Raw genomic sequence first — 24,687 nt, forward strand, 5'->3', positions numbered from 1 at the left:
ACGGTGGTGGCAGAAGACATTACGACACAGATCCAAACGATGGCTGAGTGTGGCAGAATCCAGACCGATTGTTGCCACCGCAACCTTTCTAATCTTTCCAGATCTTCTTTTAGTTCGCATTTTGCATATGACAGAGTGGTGCTTCTTGGTGGAGTTATGGTGTCTGGGAGATTTGTGAGGGTTGAGGGTTAGATTTGATGTTATTTGAAGCAGGTTGTATGGAGGTCATTAAGGAGATTGGATTTGATGATGGTATTGTAACAAGGTTTCTACCATGAAAGTTGGTAAGAATTTGGTGGTGGATTGAAGAAGAAAGAAAGAAAGAAAGAAAGAAAGAAAGAAAGAAAGAGAAAAGAAGAGAGAGAGAGAGAGAGAGAGTATAATCTTTTAATTAATTTTTAAATGATTTTAAAATAAATGGATAAAATGACTAATTTGCCCTCATGTGCAAAGCATGTGACTCGACTTAACGGGAAAATTTAACCGTGTTAGGGTCAAAGGACAAACGGTGTAACATTTTGAAACATATATTGCAAAAAACGTTAATTTTAAAGATAAAGTACAATGAGTGAAATTTGGTACAAACATAAAGGACAATTTCTGTAATTCTGTCTTATTTTTATCATTTGTTTCTAGATTCTACTTCTTACTATGGATAACTTGTACTAAAGTGCAATGATCCGAAACCGTGAGACCAAACCGGAACCAAACTGTTAGTAACGGTTCGGTTTGCTTCGCTTTTGAATTTAAACAATTTGGTTTCGGTTTTCAATATGAAAAACCGTGATTTGATCTAAAAACCGGCCAAAACGGACCTTAAACACCCCTACAGCCTAAACTCCTGAATCGATTAAACATAAAAATCTACCGAACGTCACCCGAAGCCAGATTTTAGAAACGAAACCCAAACAACTGACCATAGGAAACAAAATTCTCGAGAATAAAAACGAGTTTGTTTTTCTGTTATTAGCTGAAATCGATTACCAAAATCATACCCGATACAAAACCCACTCGAAACCTGAGAAAATGATGCTTGACTTTCTTGAACATAAACCTTAGCCCGGAACCTATTACACAATACCAACTTATAACTTGACCTGAAGCAACCCGAAACTCGATTAAAGAACACTTGAAAACCGAACTAACAGACTCAATAAAGCCTAAATCCAGGAAAAAAGGTTTGAGACATGCTTAAGTTATAGATATAATGCTACATACTATATTAAGGAGACTTTGTATAGATCAAATTGTGTTTGTGTATATATCTTGAGAATATTTGATGTAAAGTTATGTTACTTATTATGTTAAGCACACTTGTTTATATAGCTTTAAAATATTAAATGTAATGTTACAGATCATATTAATCAGGCTTGTTTAGAATATTAAATTGTGTTTATGTTGTGATTCTAACAATTAATCGTTGGCCAAAGAAATTAAGATGGAATCCAGATTAGAATACTACAAAGAACATAGACTTAATTCATATTTTTTGCATGAGAAAATTCTAATTTGACTCCCTGAAATATATCGTCGGGATATGGAATAGCCCTTGAAAACTAATTTGCGAATGTTGTGCACCTGTATTTCTCCGACGGGTTCCTTTGACTCCTACCGTCAGTTGACTTACCGTTGACTCGTTAAAAATTGGCGAATTTACTATGTTACCATTCTATCCTTATTATAACATAACCTTCCCTGTTTCCCCCTCTTTCCCCGTATTATCTCTGGCGATCCGATCGTCTTCTTCATCTTCATCCGTATAATATTCGTTCATCTAATAAACATAGATTAACATCGGATGTCAAGTCAATACTCCTCGGGGTCACCTTCCAAGCCTTCCCGTGTAGACGACTGTTGTGTGAGATGCCCATGTGGTGCCGGTACATGTTACCAAATATCCAGGACCGATGCAAACCCGGGTCGTCGATTCTTGTGTTGTGTAAGTGTTTAATCACTCACGAATTAGGGTTCTAGTCTGTTTATCGATGATGATTCCGGCTGTCGTGTGGATTAGGTCAATTTTAAGGGTAATTGTTCTAGTCTGTGAATCGAATTAGGGTTGTGTGTTTGTTGATATATTTAGTCCGTTACAGAAGGGGAGTTGTGGATGGCTAAAATTGGCTGATGATCCCACACGCCCTAGTTGTGAAAAGGTAATTCAAGCAATGGTGAAGATGATGAACAAGAAAGATGAGTTGCAAGAATGAAAACCAAGGAAGTAACAAGCTTGAAGATGCTGCTAGGAATTAGTTGGTTTTTGTTCTTTGTTTATGTTTGGGTTTATTGATTAGTTGTTAACATTGTATTTTTAGTATTGGATAATGTAATCTTTGTTGTTGTTATTGTAGTTTATGTTAAATGTTTTGAGTTTCTTGTTTCATATATTTACTTTGAATCTTTGTTCCACATTATTAGTCATGTTGCAGCCATGATGAAACTGAGAAGGATGACAATGAGAATGTTGAGTTTGGGAAGGATGTAGTGCAGTTTGACAATGAAGCAACTCAAATGGAAGACAAAGAATGTCAATTGGGAGAAGATGAGTTGATGGCTTATTTGGTGCACGAAGATGAATTATTTAGACCAAGTGAAGAACATGAAATGGATCCAGGTGATGATTATGACCCTGAGGTTTTGAAAGCAGCTTTCGACTACCCCAGTGAGCCGGAGGAAGCAATGTTTTCAGACCCGGCCCGGACGTCGACCCGGATGCTTTACCAGGTCAATGGTCTGACCGACCCGGGAGGGCGGACCGGTGTTGACCTGGATGATGTCATAAATATAATATATATATATATACATACAAATTATATATAAAAAATATATAAAATTTACCAAATTTCATGAAACTTTATAATCTAAAATCCAAAACACACATCACTTTCTTAGTTTCAAACCACTGATATGTAAAAATCTTTTTGTAGTAGACATGTTTAATCAAGTTTTTTAATTAAAAATAAAACTTAAAAGACAAGAAAATATAACAACTACACATTAGTATAAGTTTAGGTCTAATTTTAATAAAACCATAACTCCAAGGTGAAAAGTGTAACTTAGTAAAAAAATGGGTTCTTTAGGGTTTGATATGTGTAGTTTGTAAACTTGTTTGAAGATATCACGGCTGCCTCCCCTGTTCTCTAAAAAAACCTTCAATGGTTATTTAGGGTTTGACATAATAATCACCTTACATCCATCGTTAAGTCTTGGTCAAATCTTTATCAAACATTCATCACACATCATCTTCATCACACATCTTTTCCAAATCTTCATCAAAGATCATCTTCACCACAATTATTTTGGTAAGTTTGATATAGTACGATTCGCCGGAAAATTGCCGATTTAAGGACGATTATGGGCGGTTTTGGAAGTGACGAAGTGAGCAGCCAACAAGAACGCGGTTTGTGTGTTTGGTATATGGAGATCTGATTGTTAAAAAATAGGAAAACACAAAACTGCCGGTCCACCCGCCGGGTCACCGGGTCCGGTTCAACCGACGCTCGTGAAACCCGGCCGGTCCGTTAGAAAACGGGTTGTATACTACAACCCGGACCGGTAATAGCACCGGGTCCCGGTGGCCGGGCCGGGTTTCAAAACATTGGGAGGAAGATTACTATCATGATCCATATGAAGACGATCCAGTGTGGGACTCTGACTGGTCAAATGACGATTGTCATTGGAAATAACATCGTTCTTGGTTTGCATTTGAAATGTATTATAATGTGTTACTTGAAATTGACATGGTTTAATGTATTGTAATGTTTGAGTAAAAAAAACTGTCAAAATAAACACAAACTGTCTCAAAAGCATTAAACACAAACTGTCAAAATAACATAAAAACCATCATATCCCAAATCAAACATACATGCCACAAGTCTTAAATTGTTTCAACCATGTGGTTGATAACACGCACCATCAATCTTACTCAAACACACCTTGTTGACATCATTATGATTGACTTGGTGCCCTGCAAGTTCTGATGTTGTGTCCGAAACCTCCACATCTTCCATAACTCTTGGACTGCCCCAACTTAGTAAGTCTGCCTCCTATAGAAAACACTTCCCGAACCTCTTCAATCTTCATCTTCCTCTTCTTGCTTGCTGCCAATTTCTTCTTCTCACCAAGTGCCTTCTTCCTGCTCTTCTTCGTTCTGCCAATCTGAGTACGATGTTTAGGTGGAGTTAATACTGTTGGGCATTTTGAGGGAGTCCACATATCAGGGCCTGGTATGGGCCTGATTTGGTGGTTGTTCACCTTCTTCCAAGTGTCTAACCAGTAAGATTCATCAACCCACTTCTCCAATGGACCGACAGACATGTTATTTTCTATCATGTCATGTAGGGTTGCCGCCGCATGTTTGCATGGCATACCTATCAAGTCCCATCTTCTACATGTGCATGTCCTATCCTCCACATTCACCACACATTGGCTTCTCAGACTTTTCACCTATGAACATAATTGCATATTAACAAATGTTTGGTTGTAATATCATGGTAAGGCAAATAATGATACCTGGTAAGTGACTTCATCAACCACCATAACCGACAGTTTGCTTGCTTCTGTTTGGATTTCATCCCATGCTTTAGTTGCTTGTGGTGTTAATGGGACCCTGGCAGTGGCTTGCATCTTCTTCACATTCACAATCCTCTTGGTCATATACTCTCTAATATACTCCAAACATGTAATGATTGGCTTGTCTCTTGCTCCAACAAGTTGCTTGTTGAAAGATTCACAAAGGTTGTTCAACAGCATATCACTTTTTGCCCTGCCTGAAAAATGTGATCTTGACCATCTTGCTGCCGGGATCTCACTAAGCAAGAGAAACATATCAAGATTTGTTTTCTTAATCTCCTCCATTGCCATGTTGAAGTATGGGATAGAAGTGGCTGATGCTGCCCTATAAAACAAGCCTTTATACAAATCTTCCCTCCAGGTTTGCCTCAAGTTCTCATGGATTTGTCTACAACAAAACCGATGCTCAGCCCTAGGGAAAACACTCTCAACTACTTGAATAAGTCCATATAACAGTAAAATGAGCATAATTAGTGTACATGAGTTTGCCTATTACAAATATATGCTAAGTGTACATACCTTTTGTCGGTCACTTATGAAGTGAAATTGGCATCATGAGGCAAGTCAAGATCATCTCCAAGGAGATTTAAGAACCATTTCCATGAGTCTGTGCATTCGGCTTCCACTATTGCAAAGGAAACAGGATACAAGCAATCGTTACCATCCGTCCCGACAGCAGTCAAAATCTGTCCGGGGTATTTCCCTTTCATAAAACAACCATCAAACCCAAGAAGTTCTTTACCAATCAATTTAAATCCTCTAACCAAAGCAGCATAACACACATATATTCTTCTAAATTGCCTTGTTTTAAGGTTAGGGTTAGCACATGGTTCAACATCTAATTTAATGAAACTACCTGGGTTTGCTTTACAAATCTCATCAATATAGGATCTGAGGTGGGTGTATTGTTTGGTGTGGTCACCATCCCTCCTTTGCTAAGCTATTGTCTTAGCTCTTCGCATCTTGGATTCAGAAAGTTGTATTTGATGCTCGTGCTAGAATTTGGCCTTAAATTCCTTGACCGATATGTTGGGGGTGGTTTGTAGCTCAACCTCAACCTCTTTGGCAATAGTAGACATTGTGTACAGACCAATTGATCTACTTCTGAGACACTCGTGTTTTTTTGGAATGGCCTTCACACGCCAATTATCCTCAACAGATTGTCTTGAGATGTGCATCGTCCAAGGGCAAGTGGGTTTCATATCCCTTTTTTTACCTTCACCTTTTCTTGACTTGACACATTTGGCCCCTCACCGGCAACCAACTTCGGATTGGTCCCCAAACAAATCACCCTAAACCTTAAAGCATCATTCTTCTTGATATACAAATCTCTTCTGGCATGAAGAGCTTAACTCTTAACCATCTCATTCATTGTTTCCTTTGATGGTATTAACTGAACAACAAAAAATGGACACTCATCATCATTTTCCTCACTAGAACTATTTTCACCACTCACTTCATGAACACTTCACCACTCACTTCATGGACACTTTCACCACTCAGTTCATGAACACTTTCAAAACCATGCACAAATCCAGAATTATATACCACAATTTCAGTACCTCTAGTCCTGCCATGTTCTACAAAAATCTCAACAATGTGACTACCTACACCATCACTACCTCTAACCATAGCACAAACATCTAGAAAATGATAATCTTCAATCAATGGCTTTAAACCCAAATCCAAACTAACACACGGATGTTTGTAATGAAAACAACAAGCTGTATCACAACCATATTGTAACTTACAGAGTATTCCAACCAACAAACTTTTACAAAATTCAGAAACTTGAACTTCATCGACGTAAGTTATCTCCCCCCTTCGTATCTTCGCTACCCCTCGGTAGTGAAATACCCTCCATTGAAAAGTTTTATGGTGAACGCATGTGAATAGTTTTCACCTATAACAACCATTAAGCCCGCTAACAACAATCAAGCAAAAAACGAAAATGTTGTGCAAACAGTAAAACCTTACCATATAGGTCGTCCGGGTCACAATACTCACTGTCCGGTCTAATAGTATACGATCTCAGCATTGCGATGTCTGAAGATGTGAAGTCTGATCGGAAAATTTGGGGGGTTCAATAATCGAACGTTGGTCGAGAATTGAATTTTCTGATGACAATTGCCCTAATTCGGGGGTTATAATGGAGCAGGGGAGAAACGAATGTGCAAAGATGACTTTACCCTTCACCATTAACAGTCAACGGTAAGTCAACTGACGGTAGGAGTCAGAGGAACCCGTCGGAAAAATACAGGTGCACAACATGCGCAAATTAGTTTTCAGGGGCTATTCCATATCCTGACGATATATTTCAGGAAGTCAAATTGAAATTTTCTCTTTTAGCATTGATAATTTAGTGAAAGGAAAAATGCCTCTTATAGGCTTATATGAAAACTACTACTCAGTTAGACCCACTACTCAATAACTATCACCATTACTCCACTAAGTAACACAAATACATAAAATATAATAAACATGACATGCATGGACGTAAATCAAGGCACATAACAATCCACCCCGCTTGAATAATCCTTGTCATCAAGGATGCAATCGAAAGATGATTGGTGATAGGCCACGGCGGACGCCACTTGGTTCGTCCAACAACATTTGGTGAATTATTTACAAAGTGCCAGGGGGGTGCAACACGCTTTTTCTGATTAGCCTTTCGGTTGTCTCCTTTGAGATCACAGAATTCACATCTTGGTGCAATAGGGAGATGTTGATGGTGATATCCGCTAACTTTGTTGGTGGCTTGCCAAGCCTAGTACTTTCTGCCAAAACGAGAGATGATGGTGCGTGCTTTGGTGGTGGGGAGGTTGTAGGCTGGCTTGGTATGGTTTGGGTCACAAATAAACAGGTTGAAAGTGCTTGTTTCGGGATGGTTTTGAGTACGGGTGGTGTGACAACTTTCATGGCCGGTGGTGGTTGTGGCAATGAGGCGGTAGTGGCCGGTGTTGGCGTTGTGGGTGCGGAAGCGGAAACCGGTGGTGGCGGTGTATGGGTGTGTCTGGCTTCGAACGCGGGTCGGGTCGATCGGAGCTCGGCGAAGACAGTTTCAAACCGGGAATCGATTCGCGCAAAGGATTCTCTCCATTGACGGAACTCGGGTGTGGATAGTGTTTGAGCAGCCATAACTTTAGGGGATCACGACAGCTCTGATACCACTGTTGTGGTTCCAACAATTAATCGTTGGCCAAAGAAATTAAAATGGAATCCATATTAGGATAATAGAAAGAACATAGACTTAATTCATATTTTTTGCATTGATAATTTAGTGAAAGGAAAAGTGCCTCTTAGAAAACTACTAATTAGTTAGACCCACTACTCAATAACTATCACCACTACTCCATTAAGTAACACAAATAAATAAAATATAATAAACATGACATGCATGGACATAAATCAAGGCACATAACAGTTTGCATGGTATACTTGTGGCTGGCGATATGGAAAAACGAAGGTTTAAGAGCTCAAATCCTAAAAACCATGCTAAGTTCGACTTTGCTTTTAATGATAAAGAAAAAGATCAGAAGGAGTACATGGGTGCTCTTCTTGGGAGCAAGGAGATTTCTTTTAAGCATGAGCAGGTTAAAGAGCTCTCTTAAATCGGATGGATTCATGATTGTAATACTAATAAGGATCAGATGTGGTCTAGGCATTAGAACGTGCTTTTAAGTTTGTTCTAAAATTATGATTTATTATTAGATATGTTGATTTGTGTGTCTTTTTCTATTATTTATATGTGTAAAAAATAGTTGGCTGGTCGGAGATTATTTAGATCATAATTAGTCGTAATGAGAATTTAAATTTGTACATCATATAATCATGTTTAGAAAATGTGATCTTCTGTAAATATATTATATACAATTTCGTTACTAAAACTTGTAATCAATTATTACTTTATAGGGTGTACTTTTCAGTAAGACTCTTATCTATCCCGCTATTTAAGTCTGTTAATGTCTTACGATTTTCTTAATTTCCATCATATTGCTACTTGTCATTTTGTAATGCCCTAAATAAAAACTTTTTGTTTCTGCAGTTTAAGTACCAGTCACTTTATACACCATTTATCCAAAATATATGCATACGCCAGTGCATGTGCACAATCAAATCACGTATGCCCACCACTTAATCCTTTTTACAGTCCGTTGGCCGACAACTTTGTGGCTTTAATTTGAACATTTCTTTCATCTTAAATATCAACTCTAACTACTCATCAATTAATACACGTTCAATCATTTATGTTGATAAAAAATCACAAAACGCATAAACCTACTTTATTAACAAATATTTTACAAAACACGATGCATAGTGTGCATCCCCACACAAAAAACATCCAGCAAACCATATGCATATGCGGCAGCATACTCGTACTGATAACCCATTACACACCACACCAAACTCTACAAACCAATACAAAAGGATAATTTGCGCGGACCCGCATCAACGCGCGGGCACTTATGTTAGTGTAAATAAATATATAAATAAGATTTCATACGAAATGCTACATACTTGTAAATGTGGTTAATAGTTTCAGCGTGTGTTTGGTTTTCTGAATGAAACCATTAAGAGGGTATAACCTGATTTGCTCAGATATGTATGTGTTTGGATGATTAAAATTAAACCTCTAAATGGTTCCCTATGTCTCTGAATCATTCAGCTTTCAAAACTCGCTGAACCATTCAGAGACAAATATACCCTTCACCTCCACACCATATCCCCTCTCATTCTTGATCACCGATCTTCACCTCTACACCGTCGACCACCACCAACGTCGGATTCCGCCTCTCGTCGCCAAACCCCTGAACAAACATCTGTTTCTGCTCCATCGATCTCATCCATTTCTAACCAAGTACAATTGTTAATAATTATTATTTCTGATTCAATTGATTTCTATTCCATCCTCAATTGATTCAATAATCGATTTTTGATTTCCTTTTAATCCATTTTCTATTGTGTTAATTCAATTGATTCAATTTAATCAATTTTGACTCTAGGGTTGGGTTTAGTTTCTTGTTTAATCATCCGGGGTTGTCACAGTTTTGAATAAATTGATTAAAGATTGGTTTTTCATAAATTTAATTCTTGATTAAGTTAAATCTTTATGTAAAGATATGGGGTTTTGATGGAAGATTTGATTTTATTGTTTTATCAACTAGGCTTGCAATTTGTTTAGTTTGCGCGATAGACTCATAGTACTTTTTGTCGATTTGTTTGCAAAATTGATGGATGTTTTTTTTCTAAAGGATAGATTCATTGTAAACATGCAAACAATTTTTTGCAAAATTGCTTAGTTTGTGCGGCTTCTGGAAAGTGGACTAATGTTTCTTTTGAAGTTAATGGAGAAACATTTGCTGACCATAAATTGGTTCTTGCTGCCCGGTCATATGTTTTTAGGGCTCAACTTTTTGGCCCGATGAAAGATCAAAATGTTAAATATATTAAAGTTGAAGACATTGAAGCCCCTGTTTTTAAGTTTTGTTTAAATATATGAACTGTTTTATGTAAGTTATAACACTGAAATAGATTGTTGTCAAAATTGATAGGATTAACGACCAAACGTTCAGTGAACCGCACGTTAACAAGTTCATTTCCCCTCTTTCTATTGGTTGTTGATTAAACTTTCCATGTATATCATGTAACATCCTACTTTTGGTTATAATAATAAAATAAATTTCGTCAATTTTATAGTGGGTCGTTATCGGTTTAGATAAATAGAATATGAGTTGGGCTAGTGTTGGGTAAAATGGATATGGGTTATGGACTTGGGTTATGAAAGAAAGAAGGAAGGACCATGGGCCTAAGCCCATGATCCCTAAATATATAAACCATAATTAGCATTTAATTCCTCATTTACACATATCCCTTACACCACCCAAAACATACACTTAAGCTTTCTCTCTAGTCCTCTCCTTACCTAAGCCGAAACCAAGAAGGAAACCGAGCACCGACCCGAGCTAATGATAGTATGATATTGTATAAACCCAAACCAGTCAGATATGGTCACGAAACGACGAGCCGACACCGTTAAACCATTTAAGTCACGAGATCCTGATGGAATCGGGTATAAACCGAACCTAAGATGAGCTTAGGGATCACCCTAGCTAAGATCTGGATCGAACGGGGCAAAAAACGGTGAAAAACGAGTCAAAACTCGTTTTTCCGGCGAAACCGCGTTTTTCCGGCGACGGCGCCGAAAAAGATACGAGGTTAAGGGAATGTCAGAGAATGTTCTGACATTCTCTGACCTAACCGTAGTTCGTTAACGGAGGATTAACGAACTAGAGGCAATTCGTCAGCTGATTCGCTAAGGAAAGATTAACGAACTAGCTTTAGTTCGTATCCAATTCGTTAAGGGAAAAAGATAACGAATTACCCTTGATTCATTATAGTGATTCCTTAACAGAGATAACGAATTAGAAGGTCTAATTCGTTACATGGACTGATTCGTTAAATGGACTGGTTCGTTATATGGACTGATTCGTCGAAGGACCAATTCGTTAGAGGGTTCAATTCGTTATAGGGACCAGTTCGCTATAACTAACCAATTCGTTAAAGAACCAAGTAACGAACTAGAAGTTTTATGAAATGACAGAACAGTCCCTGGACTTATAAAAGAATGATTTAATTACAAAGAAGCCCTTGGACTTTTGAATTAGCAAATTAGATAACGATTCAAAATTCTAATGGAAATGTGTTAAGACTGTTAATGGAAATAAAAACACTAGGGGCTCTGCCCCTTGGACCCTGCTAGGGGCTGCCGCCCCTAGACCCCGCTGCCAGGGGCGCTGCCCCCGGACCCCCGTTCGTTGAGGGTTATAATTATACTAGAAACGCGAGATGAGTAGTGATAGTTAATTGATGCATGTAATTATTATATAGTTAGCCGTGCCCAACTGAAGGAAGGAATAACTATTAACGGTGAACGTAACCGACTTCTGGTGAGTTTCTAGCCCCACTTCCTTGTTATGTTTTCGGGGCTGTGTGCATACTTGATGTGATAGTTAATACACTTATCTTAAGTGGTAAGTGTATGCCTTGTATGATTTATGTATAATGATTTCTTGACGGTGCGTGAATGATCTTCGGATATTGCATGTACCGTCAAGTGGTAGTTAAAAATATGATTGATATGTATGATGTATGAATGATGTATGTATGAATATATATGATGTATGAATAAGGTATGTATGATATGTTGAAGGTACGTGAACGCTCTTCGGAGACTGCACATATTGCCAAGGAAAGCATGTAAGACATGCATGGTACAATGTACTAAATGTAGGGGACTGACCCTAATAATGTCGGCGAATGTAGGGAACCGACCCTAATAATGTCGGCGAATGTAGGGAACCGACTCTAATAATATCGGCGAAGGTTATAGGGAGAAATTTTCTTTAAACGTATGTGTATGAATGAAAGTATGTATGTAAGTATGAAAGAAAGAATGAAAGTACGTATATATGTAAGTAAATATGAAGGTATGTACTTCGGGTGCATATGTACGTATGTGGATGTATCGTATGTTGTCTGATTAACTAGAACTCACTCAGCGTAGCTGACTTTTAGTATGCACGCAGGTTAACAGATTGAGACAGCTGATTTGAGCAGGACACATGGCTAGATTGAAGTGGCTGGCATCTGAAGATTTGTCATGATGTTTGGATACTATGTTTTATTTATGTTTTCAAAAGACAAGTTATGAATATTTCAAAAGACAAGTTTAATGTTTTAATTTTAGATAATAGATAATATGTAGTTTAGATAATTAACTGATATTTCATCAATAGAATTGAATACATAGAGATTACGGATTTAACTTCAGTATAATTTGTTGTAATGTTATATTTATGAAAATTTATCAAATTGACCGGTTTGTACCATTCACGTAAAATTTAGGAAAGAATCGCCCATTTGATTAAGGAAACTGTTTAATTACGGGATTTCTAAATTTAAATTAATCATTGTATATTATTTGATTAACTATTTGATTAAGCATCATTACGTTTTACTATAATTACGGATGTTGACCCATTGACTTATTATTGTTTATCCATTGTGTTACAAATCCAATGGTTAAAATTTGTATGACTCAATCGGTTAATTAATGATTATTTTACATAAATGTTACATAAATATAAAATTAGAACCAGTTGATTAGAATCAATTAATCAATTAGAATATGTTACAGTATTTAAATCATTAATGGATTAATTGATTAAGGATTTGATTAACCATCCTTAAGATTTACTATAAATACAAATGTTGACCGATTCTAAATTTTGCAATTATTAATTTAAATATATGGTGCTGATTTTAAATATTATAATTGATTATTGGATTTGATAATTAGTGTTCAATTATATTAAAAATGTGTAATAAATAATTATATTATGTTGAGTATTTTTATAACTTTCAATCATATGATTCAGTAGTTCATTATATCAGAATTTATTATAATTTTATATATTAGATACATGGTTATTTTATAAATTATATTTATACATTAACATATGATTCAGTAGTTCATTATATCAGAATTTATTATAATTTTATATATTAGATACATGGTTATTTTATAAATCATGTGATTCATGGTTATTTTTATAACTTATATTTTTACATTAATAAGTTTATTTCTGTATGTTTAAATATAGTGAACATTTAAATAATAATACATTTATAATAATCTAATTTTGGAACATTACATTTTGGTAATTCAAAATTTGAAAATCCATTAATCATTGTTCCCTACTTTTCGCAATTTTAATTTGAGGTTATTGAAATTCCCTATTTTTTGTTTCTAATTAATTCCCTGTATACCTTCCTTCTATAATCCAGTCTCCCATAATTCAATCCGTATAAATACTTAACTTTGATACGGTAATTCTTACACCATCAAACCATCTTGAGCAAAAACCATTATCTTTGTGTGTAAGGTTTTTAATTTTGTGTTGTGTTTATTTCGTCCATTTTGTATTCATTTTTTGGCTTAAAAGTGTTATTGTTCCTAATGAATTTTTTTGTTTATTTTAATTTTTCACCACTAGGATGATGGAGCCAACGAACATCACCATGTTGAACCAATTGGATGTTCTTAACAGTGAGTGTATCCTAAAGGTGCGTACTTTGAAACTTTGGCAGCTGAAGGACAATTCAAAACCCGAGCAAGATTGGTCGATCGAAATGATCGTGCAAGACGAAATGGTATTGTTAACGCATTCATTAATTTACTATATTATTCATACAACTTTGTACTAATCTTAATAATAACGTGGCAGGGCAACAGAATGCAAGCCTATGTAAGGAAGTCATGCATTTCCAAGCATGACGTGTGGCTTGGCGAGAATAGATATTTGATTGTTCTCCTGTCATTGATTTAAAGCTCAAGCAGAAGTTGGATGAAGCTTATGATGTTGAGGCCGAGACGGGCATGTCGTCAACCAAATCAAAGAGTGGTGAAGAAGCTAAAAAAGATACCAATGATGATGAAGTGGTTACCCTTGTCATGCCCAACATTTAGTGATCCGTGGATTTCTCAAGACTGTTTTTCAATTCTCTTTAATTTGTTTATGTTTCAATTTGAATGACTTTAGTTTTGGTAATTGGTATTTTGTGTTGACATTGTGGTTTTTATTAGTCACTGGTTTTGATTGGTGACTTTAGTTTTGGTACTCTTTATTTTGTGTTTAAGATTTTAATATAATTTTATGTGCTTGGTTTTTAATGTTTATCATGCATGTCATATGTTTATGTCACATGTACATAGTTGACTATAGTTTTTGTTATTGATTTAGATATCAACTATATAGTTCATTTAAGATTTGTATGAGAATGTTAATCATTTCAATTTATATACTTGAGTACATTGGTAATGGCAACATGTGATGTAAATGATATTAGTTGTTGAATTATAATTTTTTTTTATTCTTTTGACTTATTAGTTTTATCACTTATTTATCAATTAGAGATACTTTTATTACCTTTACACATAACAATGGTTTATTGATTGACATATAAACCTTACTTATTCACTTAATACAAACTTGTTCCCACTAATGTATTTAAAATGTTTGAAGCTTAGTATAGCTATTATTAATAAAAAAAAACATACATACTTAACTTATCACATTTAGTATTTCAAAATTTAGTAAACCTATTATAAATAAAAAACATACATAATTACGTTATATCACATTTAGTTTCTTTTTAGTTGGTATCAAGGATAGACTTCAATATTGATTGTAATGAAACAAACTGATGTAGGTTTAATTTTACCTATCAAAATACAATAATTATGATATAGGTTAATTAACCACATAAATACATAATTAACTATATCACATTTTCGAATTCAACCAATTACTTACAGTATACACCATGAATAACTAATTTGTGTATTATTAAGATATTTAAACATATCAACTTAAAATTTAAACCATATTTAAAGATATAAATTTAAAATCTAGACCATATTTAAAGATATCAATTTAAAATTTTAACTTACATTATCTTTAAATACTATTAAAGCAATACAATTGTATATTATTAGTTGAAATACAAATCCTATATATTATTAAATCAAAAATAATGTTAATAATGGGAATCGAACCCTGGCACAATCCCGAGATGAAAACATAACAAATGCAACAATAGCCAACCAACCAAGGACTACTGTTGTTTAATTAGTTGAAATACAAATCCTACATATTAAAGAACCATTGTAACCATATATTGTCACCCATGCATTCAAACTTATGGTTATGAAATCTCTTTAGATCGTTCAACTATATATACAGACAAATTGATATAATTTTATATTCTATATGACTTCTAGATACCGAAGGTTCCATGGCAATCTTTGTCAAAAAGGAATATATATTACTCTGTATGCCGGAAAATATAAAGTAATTACTTGAAAAAGGTATATAAGTGTTTGATTACCTACAAATTAAATATATCGATTTATTATATAATTAAAAATCAAATGAATTATATTTGTATAGACGTGAGAGAACTATATCCCTTTTCTAACGAATCGTAATCATATCTTGTAATTATGGCAATGGCTGAATTTTTCAGTGATATAAGTAAATTGTCTATAAAAAACTTCTTGGCTAAAATAGAATATAACAATCAATACATGATCAATAATCATTTAAAATTTGAACTGTTGATCGACATTAGTTATTATACACACACACACACACACACACACATATATATATATTATGACGTCATCCGGGTTAATGTCCGGTCCAACCTCTCGGGTCGGTCCGACCTGTGACCCGGTAAGGCGTCCGGGTTGATGTCCGGTCCGGGTTTGAAAACATTGATTTAAACCTTGAGATTTTCCACCCTAATCATTTTAATCTCTCTCTCTCTCGGCTTACTAACTCCACCATCCACCATCTTCTATATTCCAGTAATGTAGATCGGGATTAATCGTTTTCCGGTAAGGTTATATATTATACTCTAATGGCCAACAATGTTATATGATTTTCCGGCAAGGTTATTTCTTTTTCCGGTATGATTTTCCGATATGGTTTTATATTTATTTTAATTGTTATATGATTTTGTAATAATCTCTTTAGGTTGTATATCAAAATCCAAGATTGAATTGATATTTTGAAGTTATTATGGTTTTCCGGTAAAGTTTCCGGTAAGATTTTTGTTTTCCGTTTTTGTTTGTATTTATATTAATTATTATATAATTTTATTATAATCTCTTTAGGTTCTATATCAAAATCGAAGATACAATGGAGATTTTCCCTATTTCGTTTTTTCGGTAAAGCGATTCAAATATTCCGATTAAAACATTTGTTTACATAATTCAAATCTTCCATAACTGGTAATTTATTTATTATGTGATATTAATATTAATATTAAATTTTCTCATTACAGGTTATGTCTCCAACCTGATATAGTTAATTTCATGGACTGAGGATTTGTTGATGCGATTTCTTATTTTTTGTTTAATATTAATATATATTATTGTTATTATTCATGTATTTTTCACAAATCATGTAATTTATTTGATTTTTATATAATCAATCTTGTATTATTATTGGTCAAAGTCCATTTATTATATTTTAATAATTTTGATTCATTTGAAATTAATATCATTTTTGCCAATTAAATCACCAATGTCAACGTAATTTAAAACATTATTATACTTTCCAATATTATCGTACTTCACATTTTAAAATAATACACATTTAATATGACATTTCTGAAACCGATTTTAAACATTCAAATTCAGATTCTCACCATTTATATAAAGTTTGCAAAAATATGTTATATAGTTTGACTTTCACCAGTTTTTAAAAAACCGAATTTTAATGAATAATTGACCATTTTATAATTTTTCAATATTCATGCCTTAATAAAAAAAATAATTTTTAATTACCATTTCTAAATATTTCAAATTATTATGATTTTAATGTCACTTTCAACTAAATTCATTAATATATTTATTCCTAGATGTGAAAAATAATATATATATATATATATATATATATATATATATATATAACTGAATATCAAATTATGATTCTAAAAATAATGTGAATTCATAACTTGTAGAGTTTCATTTTAATAATCATAATTTCTAACGATTTAACTAAATCAACACATTAATATATTATTTTTTATTACACAATTTTATTTAACATTATTACAACTTCCATATTTATTCTTTAGAGTATATATGTGGAATGAATCCTAAAAAAATGTCACAAAAGATTTTACCATGTAATATGTTTTGACTTTTTATCTTTAAATTCTCTGATTATACCATACATTATTGCACTAAAATTTAGTTATAATAAGTTTTCAAACCCAAAGTATTTGCTAAAATTGAAATAAAATATTCCATTCAAATTAAAATCTATGATATGATGCATTTTTTTTTGTAAATAATAATATTAATTTACACAATTTATTCAACAATATATAATTTTTGTTACTACATAATTTTAATTATAATTATATGTGTAAAAAGTCTTAGACAATATTTAATAATTTTATAACATTTAAGATTTCAATTATATTCAGAATTTACTTACAAATTTGTAACTCAAAATCAATATCTTCATGCTGGTGTTTTTATTTCATATAATCTTTGTATGTTTCTATTTATTTAATATGTTTATACTTTATTAATGTTTGTAAAAGTTATTATTTATAATTTGGTTGGTAAAATTTAAAAAATTATAATTATAAATACAATGTTCTCTTCATTAAATATGTTATGGTTATTTAATAAGTTTTAATAAGATATAATTTAAATTTAAGATTTCAATTATTTTACATTATTTACCTACAAATTTATATCAAAATACGATTTCAAACACAGATTTAAACACAAAATATTTTCCATTAGAGAGGCCGGGGCACCCATCAGGGTAGCCTTCACGGCTTGGAACCAAACGACAACACCACCCGCCACCCATACGGGTAGAGCGAGCGGCTTCTTTCCACTGCAAGCCTTTGCCGCATAAACCAATATGTGGGTACCTGTTTAATTCCACTTTGAGCCAATTACATTTAAGAGTGAAACCAAGATGGTTGAGTTTCTTCCGGCCGTCTCCACAGCAGCTCTGTTCAAGGGTCATAACAACCACCAGCAACGAAGATGATAACCTAATATTATTTTTTGTTAGGCTTATAATGGGCTTACAATGAGTTGGGCTTTTTAATTATGATATGGGTTTACAACCAAAAACGAATGCTCGGGGTGCAAAAGGAAGGCTTCGAATTATTTTTATGATTTTAAATTATGTAATATTTTTAAATTTTACTTTTAATGAAACTTTAAATTTAATAACATTTAGTTATTTAATTTATTTTAAATTTGAAAAATATAAAATATTTTAGGGTACTTATGGGTGGGTAGGTGCTGCCAGTAATTTTATAGTTTATGGGTACTTGAGGGTATAAATGAGTTGACTGTATAAGATTGGCTAGTGTTAGGGTACTACCCATAAGTGTCCCTTCCCCTCTTATAATGCATTTAACTCTTTCTTAATTTAAGCTCAAAATAAAATTGATCTTAAAATTAATTAGCATTTATACCTATTTGTTATTTAAACGAAAGTTAACAAAAATAACCTTATAATATTTAATGACTATATAAGCGGCATTTTAGCCAAGCATTCTTCAAAGTGTTCAAATCATCTATATCTTCACAATTTCTCTACAACTAATTTAACTTTTGTATGATATATATATATAAATATATTTTTGTTTCCCAACTTATTAATTTATTTCCAACTTATCAACAATGATATTCGAAAGTTTGACCATTCTTAGATATTAATATTTAAGTAATAACAATAATATTATAACCATGAACTCTAAATGTTCCAACTTATGGTAATTTAAAGAAAACAATATTTGATGGTGATACATGTACATAAAATTAATTTTCACAAGACATTGATGATGAAGGTTCTGTTGCAAATTGTTGTGGCTATTATATTACTGAATGTTGATATTACTTTTATTACTTAAATATTAAATATATAATTTTGGTCAAACTTTGGAATTTCAAGTTAGATCAAATTAAAGTCTTGATTGTGTTTATAAACTTATTTTTGTTAAATGTTTGAATCATTTATAATTACAATAATTTGTTTCCACATTTAAGTCATTCATTCACGTTTATATTTATATTTATATTTATATTTTATATATATTATTTTGTTGTATTTTTTTAAGCAATTTTACTATCTTTTAATTTGTGGTCAAAATTTTGAATTTCAAATAAGATCATTAAATTTTTGATTGTTTTTACAAACTATTTTTGTTAAGCAGTCAATAAATTAGTTTAAAACGGATTTGACATTTCCATAATAACAAATTATATTTCAAAAATTTTTAGAGTTAAATACATATTTTTTAATGGGTCAGCTCGGGTTTGATTTTCCTTTTAACACACACACACATATACTTATTTAGCAACCGATTTTATGATAAAAACACCAAAATACTATTATTACCTCCTCTATATTTACTAATATGTTTTGTAATTTTTCAGGTCTCAGACTTCATGTATGTTGAAGTATTCCTTATAGATTGCAATTTTTGGATGTTGATTTAATTAGATGCTTAATTTTTAATTAATATGTGTATTTTTTCTCATGTTATAAGTTATAAAAATGTTTTAACTTTTATTATCTTTGTTAATGTTTGTGTGTTTTGTATTTAAATTTACATAACGATTTAATGTCTCATAATTTATGTAAAATTATTCTTTTTATAAAATATGACATTTGCATTTTACTAAATTTAAAATATATGCATTAACCTAAAATACTTTCCAATTTAAGGTTAAACATCCATTATAATACAACTAATGGTACATAATATTATTTGAAGTTAAAAAGTCGTCATTAAGAATATTTCAATATCAAAATACTATCAAGATTTTTTTTTTAAATTCCATTAAAATATCAATTAATGGTTACACGAATCTAATTGATAAAGAATTTAATATTATATTATAATAATATGTTAATTATGTCAAAACTATTGCTTAAAATAAAACCATTTGTTCCTTAGTTTATGCATAATTTTGGGTATAATAGTTGTAAGATGAAGACCTTTTAATTATGTCAAAATGGATGTTTAAAATAAAACTCACATGAAAAGTTTTTAAATCTCAAAAAACTTTATAGGTTAATGTTTTTTGAATAATTCAATATTATATTAAAACATTTTAATTATGTCAAAAATGTTGCTTAAAATAAAACTATCGGATCCTTATTTTATGCATAGTTATGAGCATAATAGTAGTAAATGATAATATGAGACTATCTCTATATAATTCTTATCATAAAATTCATTCATTAATTCCAAGGATGTACATAAAGATATATGATTTGTTTATAAGTTTGTGAATTGTATTTGTACCTTTATTTCTCTTATTAACAATACATTGAATTGATTTTGTAGTGATTTTAGTTTTCTTCTTTGTAAGTGTATAAAATTACAACACATTCCTAACTTAAAATTTGGTTTTTAATTATAAAGACCTATTTAATGTTAATATAAACCACAAATTTCCGGATATACATCTATATCTTTAAAATTCGTTTTATAAGATACCATTTTTATATTTACTTTTTAACTTAAATTATATAAGATATTTATAATACAGTCTAATTAAATATTACCAATATAGGCTAACTATACATTATAATTACTAGATAGATTTAATCATTAATTGCCTTGGAAAATTAAAACCGTCACTTCATTAATCTATTTTTAATTTTCAATTTAAATCTTCTTCTTCTTCTTCTTTTGCAATCCGTGTGAAAATAACTAAATTCCGATAATGTCTACCATTCTCAATTGGAGGTTTTGTAACCTGTTACGTAAGTATCAATTCGTGTTTAGCGATTTAGTGACAATATTGAATTCGTCATGATGTTCAATAACCTCTATAAACATCAAATTCATGAGATTGGTCTTAGGAAGAATTCTCCATGCCAACAACAAACAAATCTCATAAATTTTTTACATGATTTCCTTCATGATCTTCAGCAAGAGGTTTTAACTTATGAACATGTAAGTGGATGGTTTTTTTACCCTTATCAAAACAAGGTTGTTATCTGGTTTGAGAATGGACATTATAAGAATTTTAAGCCTAAACAACTATTGTCATGTGATGATTTGATCATTGTAACATCCCAAAATTTCCAAAATAATATTAATTATATTATTTAGTATTGGAGGGAAAGTTTACTCGGGTTAACGGGAAATAATTAAATAGAGTAGGAGTTGGTATGGGTCGGGCCAGTGTTGGGTAATGGATATGGGTTATGGACTTGGGTTATGAAGGAAAGAGGGAAGGACCATGGGCCTAAGTCTATGATCCATAATTATATAAACCTTAATCACCATTTAATCCTTAATTTCTCATATTCCATACACCACCAAAACACACACTTAGCTCTCTCTCATACCACCTTCTCTCTCTAGCCAAAATAGAATAAGAACTGATTTCCTACCTAAGGTAATGATAGTATGATGTTGTTTATACTCAAACCCGTTAGATTTAGTCACGAAACGACGAGCCGACACTGTTAAACCGTTGAAGTCACGAGATCCGGGTGGAATCGAGTATAAACCGAACCTAATATGAGCTTAGGGATCACCCTAGCTTAGATCTGGATCGAATGGGGCAAAAAAACGGTGAAAAACGGTGGTGAAACGGCTGAGATATCGTTTTTCCGGCAATATCCCGGTTTTCCGGCGAAGGCGGCGCTGGAAATGCGGCGCCGGAGTTGGGTGTACAAGGTAAGGATGTCAGAGAATGTTCCCTAACATTCTGACCTAACCCTAGTTTGTTAGCGGTGACTTAACGAACTAGAAGGCAATTCGTTAATCAATTTCATTAAGAGGAAGTAACGGACTAGAAGCAGTTCGTTAAGTCATTCGTTAAAGATAAGTAACGAAGAAGCTCCAATTTGTAAAGAAGTTCGTTAAGAAAGAGCTAACGAATGAACCCCAGTTCGTTAAGGGTTCAGTTCGTTGAAGGACCAGTTCGTTATAAAGGTCCAATTCGTTATGAAAGGTGACGAACTAGTATAACGAATCAGCTAAGGAAGGATAACGAATCAGATCATGTGCTAGATAACGAATTAGATTGTGATCTGATAACAATTAGGCTTAATTCGTTATAGAAAATGAGATGGTGAATAAAATAATAATCTAAAATCCTAGTGGAAAATGTGTTAAGCCAGGGGCTCTGTCCCTTGGACCTTGCTAGGGGTTGCCGCCCCTAGACCCCGCTGCCAGGGGCGCTGCCCCCGGACCCCCGTTCGTTGTGGGTTATAATTAGACTTAAAACGTGATATGGGTAGTGATAGTTAATCAATACGTGTAATTGTTATACAGTTAGCTGTGAACATCTCAAGAAAGGAGTAACCATTAACTGTGAGCGTAACCGCATTCAGGTGAGTTTCTAGCCCCATTCCTTGTTATGTTTTCGGGGTTTGTGCATACTCGATGTGAAGTGTGAATACACTTACCTTAAGTGGTAAGTGCATGCTATGATGTTTGATGCGATATATTTATGTAAGTTATGAATGGATGTCTGTTGGTGCGTGAACGATCTTTGGATATTGCACGCGTAGACCGGGAAGGTTAGTCGGTGTGCGAACGATCTTCGGATGTTGCGCGTACCGTCATTCGGGAATGATTCCCAAGTGGTTTTTAGTGTGTATATAAATGTTGTGATGTAACTTGATTATTATATGAATGACGTGATGATATAAAGTGTGTTGTAGACAAGTAGAATTAGGGTGTGATAGAAGTGGCAATGACCTAGTAAGAGTGTTAGTGGCATGACGATAGTACGTGGAAGGGTAAGCCTATGTGTGACTTGGTTATTAAAGTGGCAAAGTGGCATAACGTTATTCGTTATTAAATGGCATAAAGTGGCATAAGTGGCTAAGTTGTAGGGGTAATTAAGAGGCTAAGCTGTAGGGGTAATTAAGTGGTTAAGCAGTAGCAGGTTAAACAGTGTATTATGTGTCTTCGGATACGCATATGTTGTGTGTAGTGGTTGTATGACAAGTTGCCTGATTAACTAGAACTCACTCAGCGTAGCTGACTTTTAGTATGCATGCAGGTAATCAGACTGAAGAGCTAGCATGTGGATGGCACATGGCATGGATTGAACAACTGGCATCTGAAGATGGAAGAAATGATGTTTTGAATATAATGTTTTGTGTTATGGTATCAAAGAAAAGATATAATGTTTTGTAACGAATGTTTTAAGTTAACGTTTCCGCAAAAGTTTTAATTAACTCTGATTTGTAAGAACTTTGTTTATGAGAAAATCCGACGCTAAAGTAGGGCTACCGGGAACGGGGCCTTACAATCATGCTGCGAGAGCTTGACCTGTTGAAGTTATCTAATGCAAGGAAAGAAGTTGCACATCTTGAGTTGGAAGCGGAAGTGAGTTTGAAATTCAAATGGTTGAAAGAATGTTGTAACTATGAAAGTGATTATGAAGATTTTCCAGACAATTTGGAGTCTGATGATGAACTTTAAGGTAAAATATAAATTCTTTAGATATTGTTGTTAGATTTAAGTAGTATATGGTCAACACCTCTTTACACTTTTTAATAACTAAAATTTGGAAGTTAAGATTTATTGGTTAAATGTAACAACTTTACTAATGTTTATATGTTACTAACTATTATACATGTTGTTTTGTTTGGTTTATATTTTATATAATCTGCTATTGTGTTGTAACAATTTTCAGATTTGTTAGGAACATGGATTTTCTTTTGGTTGAAGTTTTCAAGATGTTGATGATGGTTTAATAGCAAAGAACATTATTAGTTATTTTGTTAATGTGTTTTGATGGTTATGTTCAAATTAACTTCTTGTAATTTGTAAGTTTTAATATTAAGACAATGTATATCTGTTACTTTTTGGTTGTTATGCTGATGTGTTTAGTGACAATGTAAATCTATCAAGTTTTAATAGTTAAAGAAATATTATGTTTGTTTAAATTGATGTTTAAGTTGATTATGTTTAGTGACATGTTATTCAACACGCGTGTCACGCGGGTCTATACCCTAATAGTTATAATATATAAATACAATATTTAATGTGTAATCAAAATCTTTTAGCAAAAAGAATCCACAATCTAACTACACTATTAAATAAATAAACTTTAACTCAACTTGATCTCTTCCTATTGGTGGTTTTTTAACTTTCCATGTATATCTACCACTTCTATATTTTTCATGTGAATAAATTTTTTTTAAAAATAAATTACAAAACTAGACAATCAATGATTATTAATAATTCATGTGAATAAAAAAAATTCTAAATAAATTAAAATACTAGACAATCAATGATTATTAATAATTATTAGTTTTTTTTTTAAATCTGGTCAAACATCATAATAACCTATTAATGTAATTATGATATTAATTATTTTAATTATTATAAGAATTCAATAACTTACTAAATCATCTCATTTATATTATATAAATCTCAAGATTAAAAACTCTAATCATTTTAATCTCTCTCTCTCTCTCTCTTTGTTTCCTCTCTATTTCGGCTTATTCCTCCACCGTCTCCTAT

General features: G+C 32.7%; 1 protein-coding gene across 1 annotated transcript; it reads right to left on the reverse strand.

The window, feature by feature from the left end:
* Positions 1-3,945: 3,945 nt before the first annotated feature.
* On the reverse strand, positions 3,946-4,860 carry LOC143543152 (uncharacterized). The gene is made up of 2 exons (XM_077035540.1): positions 4,510-4,860; positions 3,946-4,443 (listed from the first exon to the last, which is right to left on the reverse strand). Exons 1-2 carry the CDS (start codon positions 4,858-4,860, stop codon positions 3,946-3,948), a joined length of 849 nt encoding a protein of 282 aa, XP_076891655.1.
* Between the last annotated feature and the right edge of the window lie 19,827 nt (positions 4,861-24,687).

This window comes from Bidens hawaiensis, unplaced genomic scaffold (genome assembly GCF_021521415.1).
Source record: "Bidens hawaiensis isolate Kalapana, Puna unplaced genomic scaffold, B.hawaiensis_p1.1 tig00013074_1, whole genome shotgun sequence".
NCBI classification, from domain to species: domain Eukaryota; kingdom Viridiplantae; phylum Streptophyta; class Magnoliopsida; order Asterales; family Asteraceae; genus Bidens; species Bidens hawaiensis.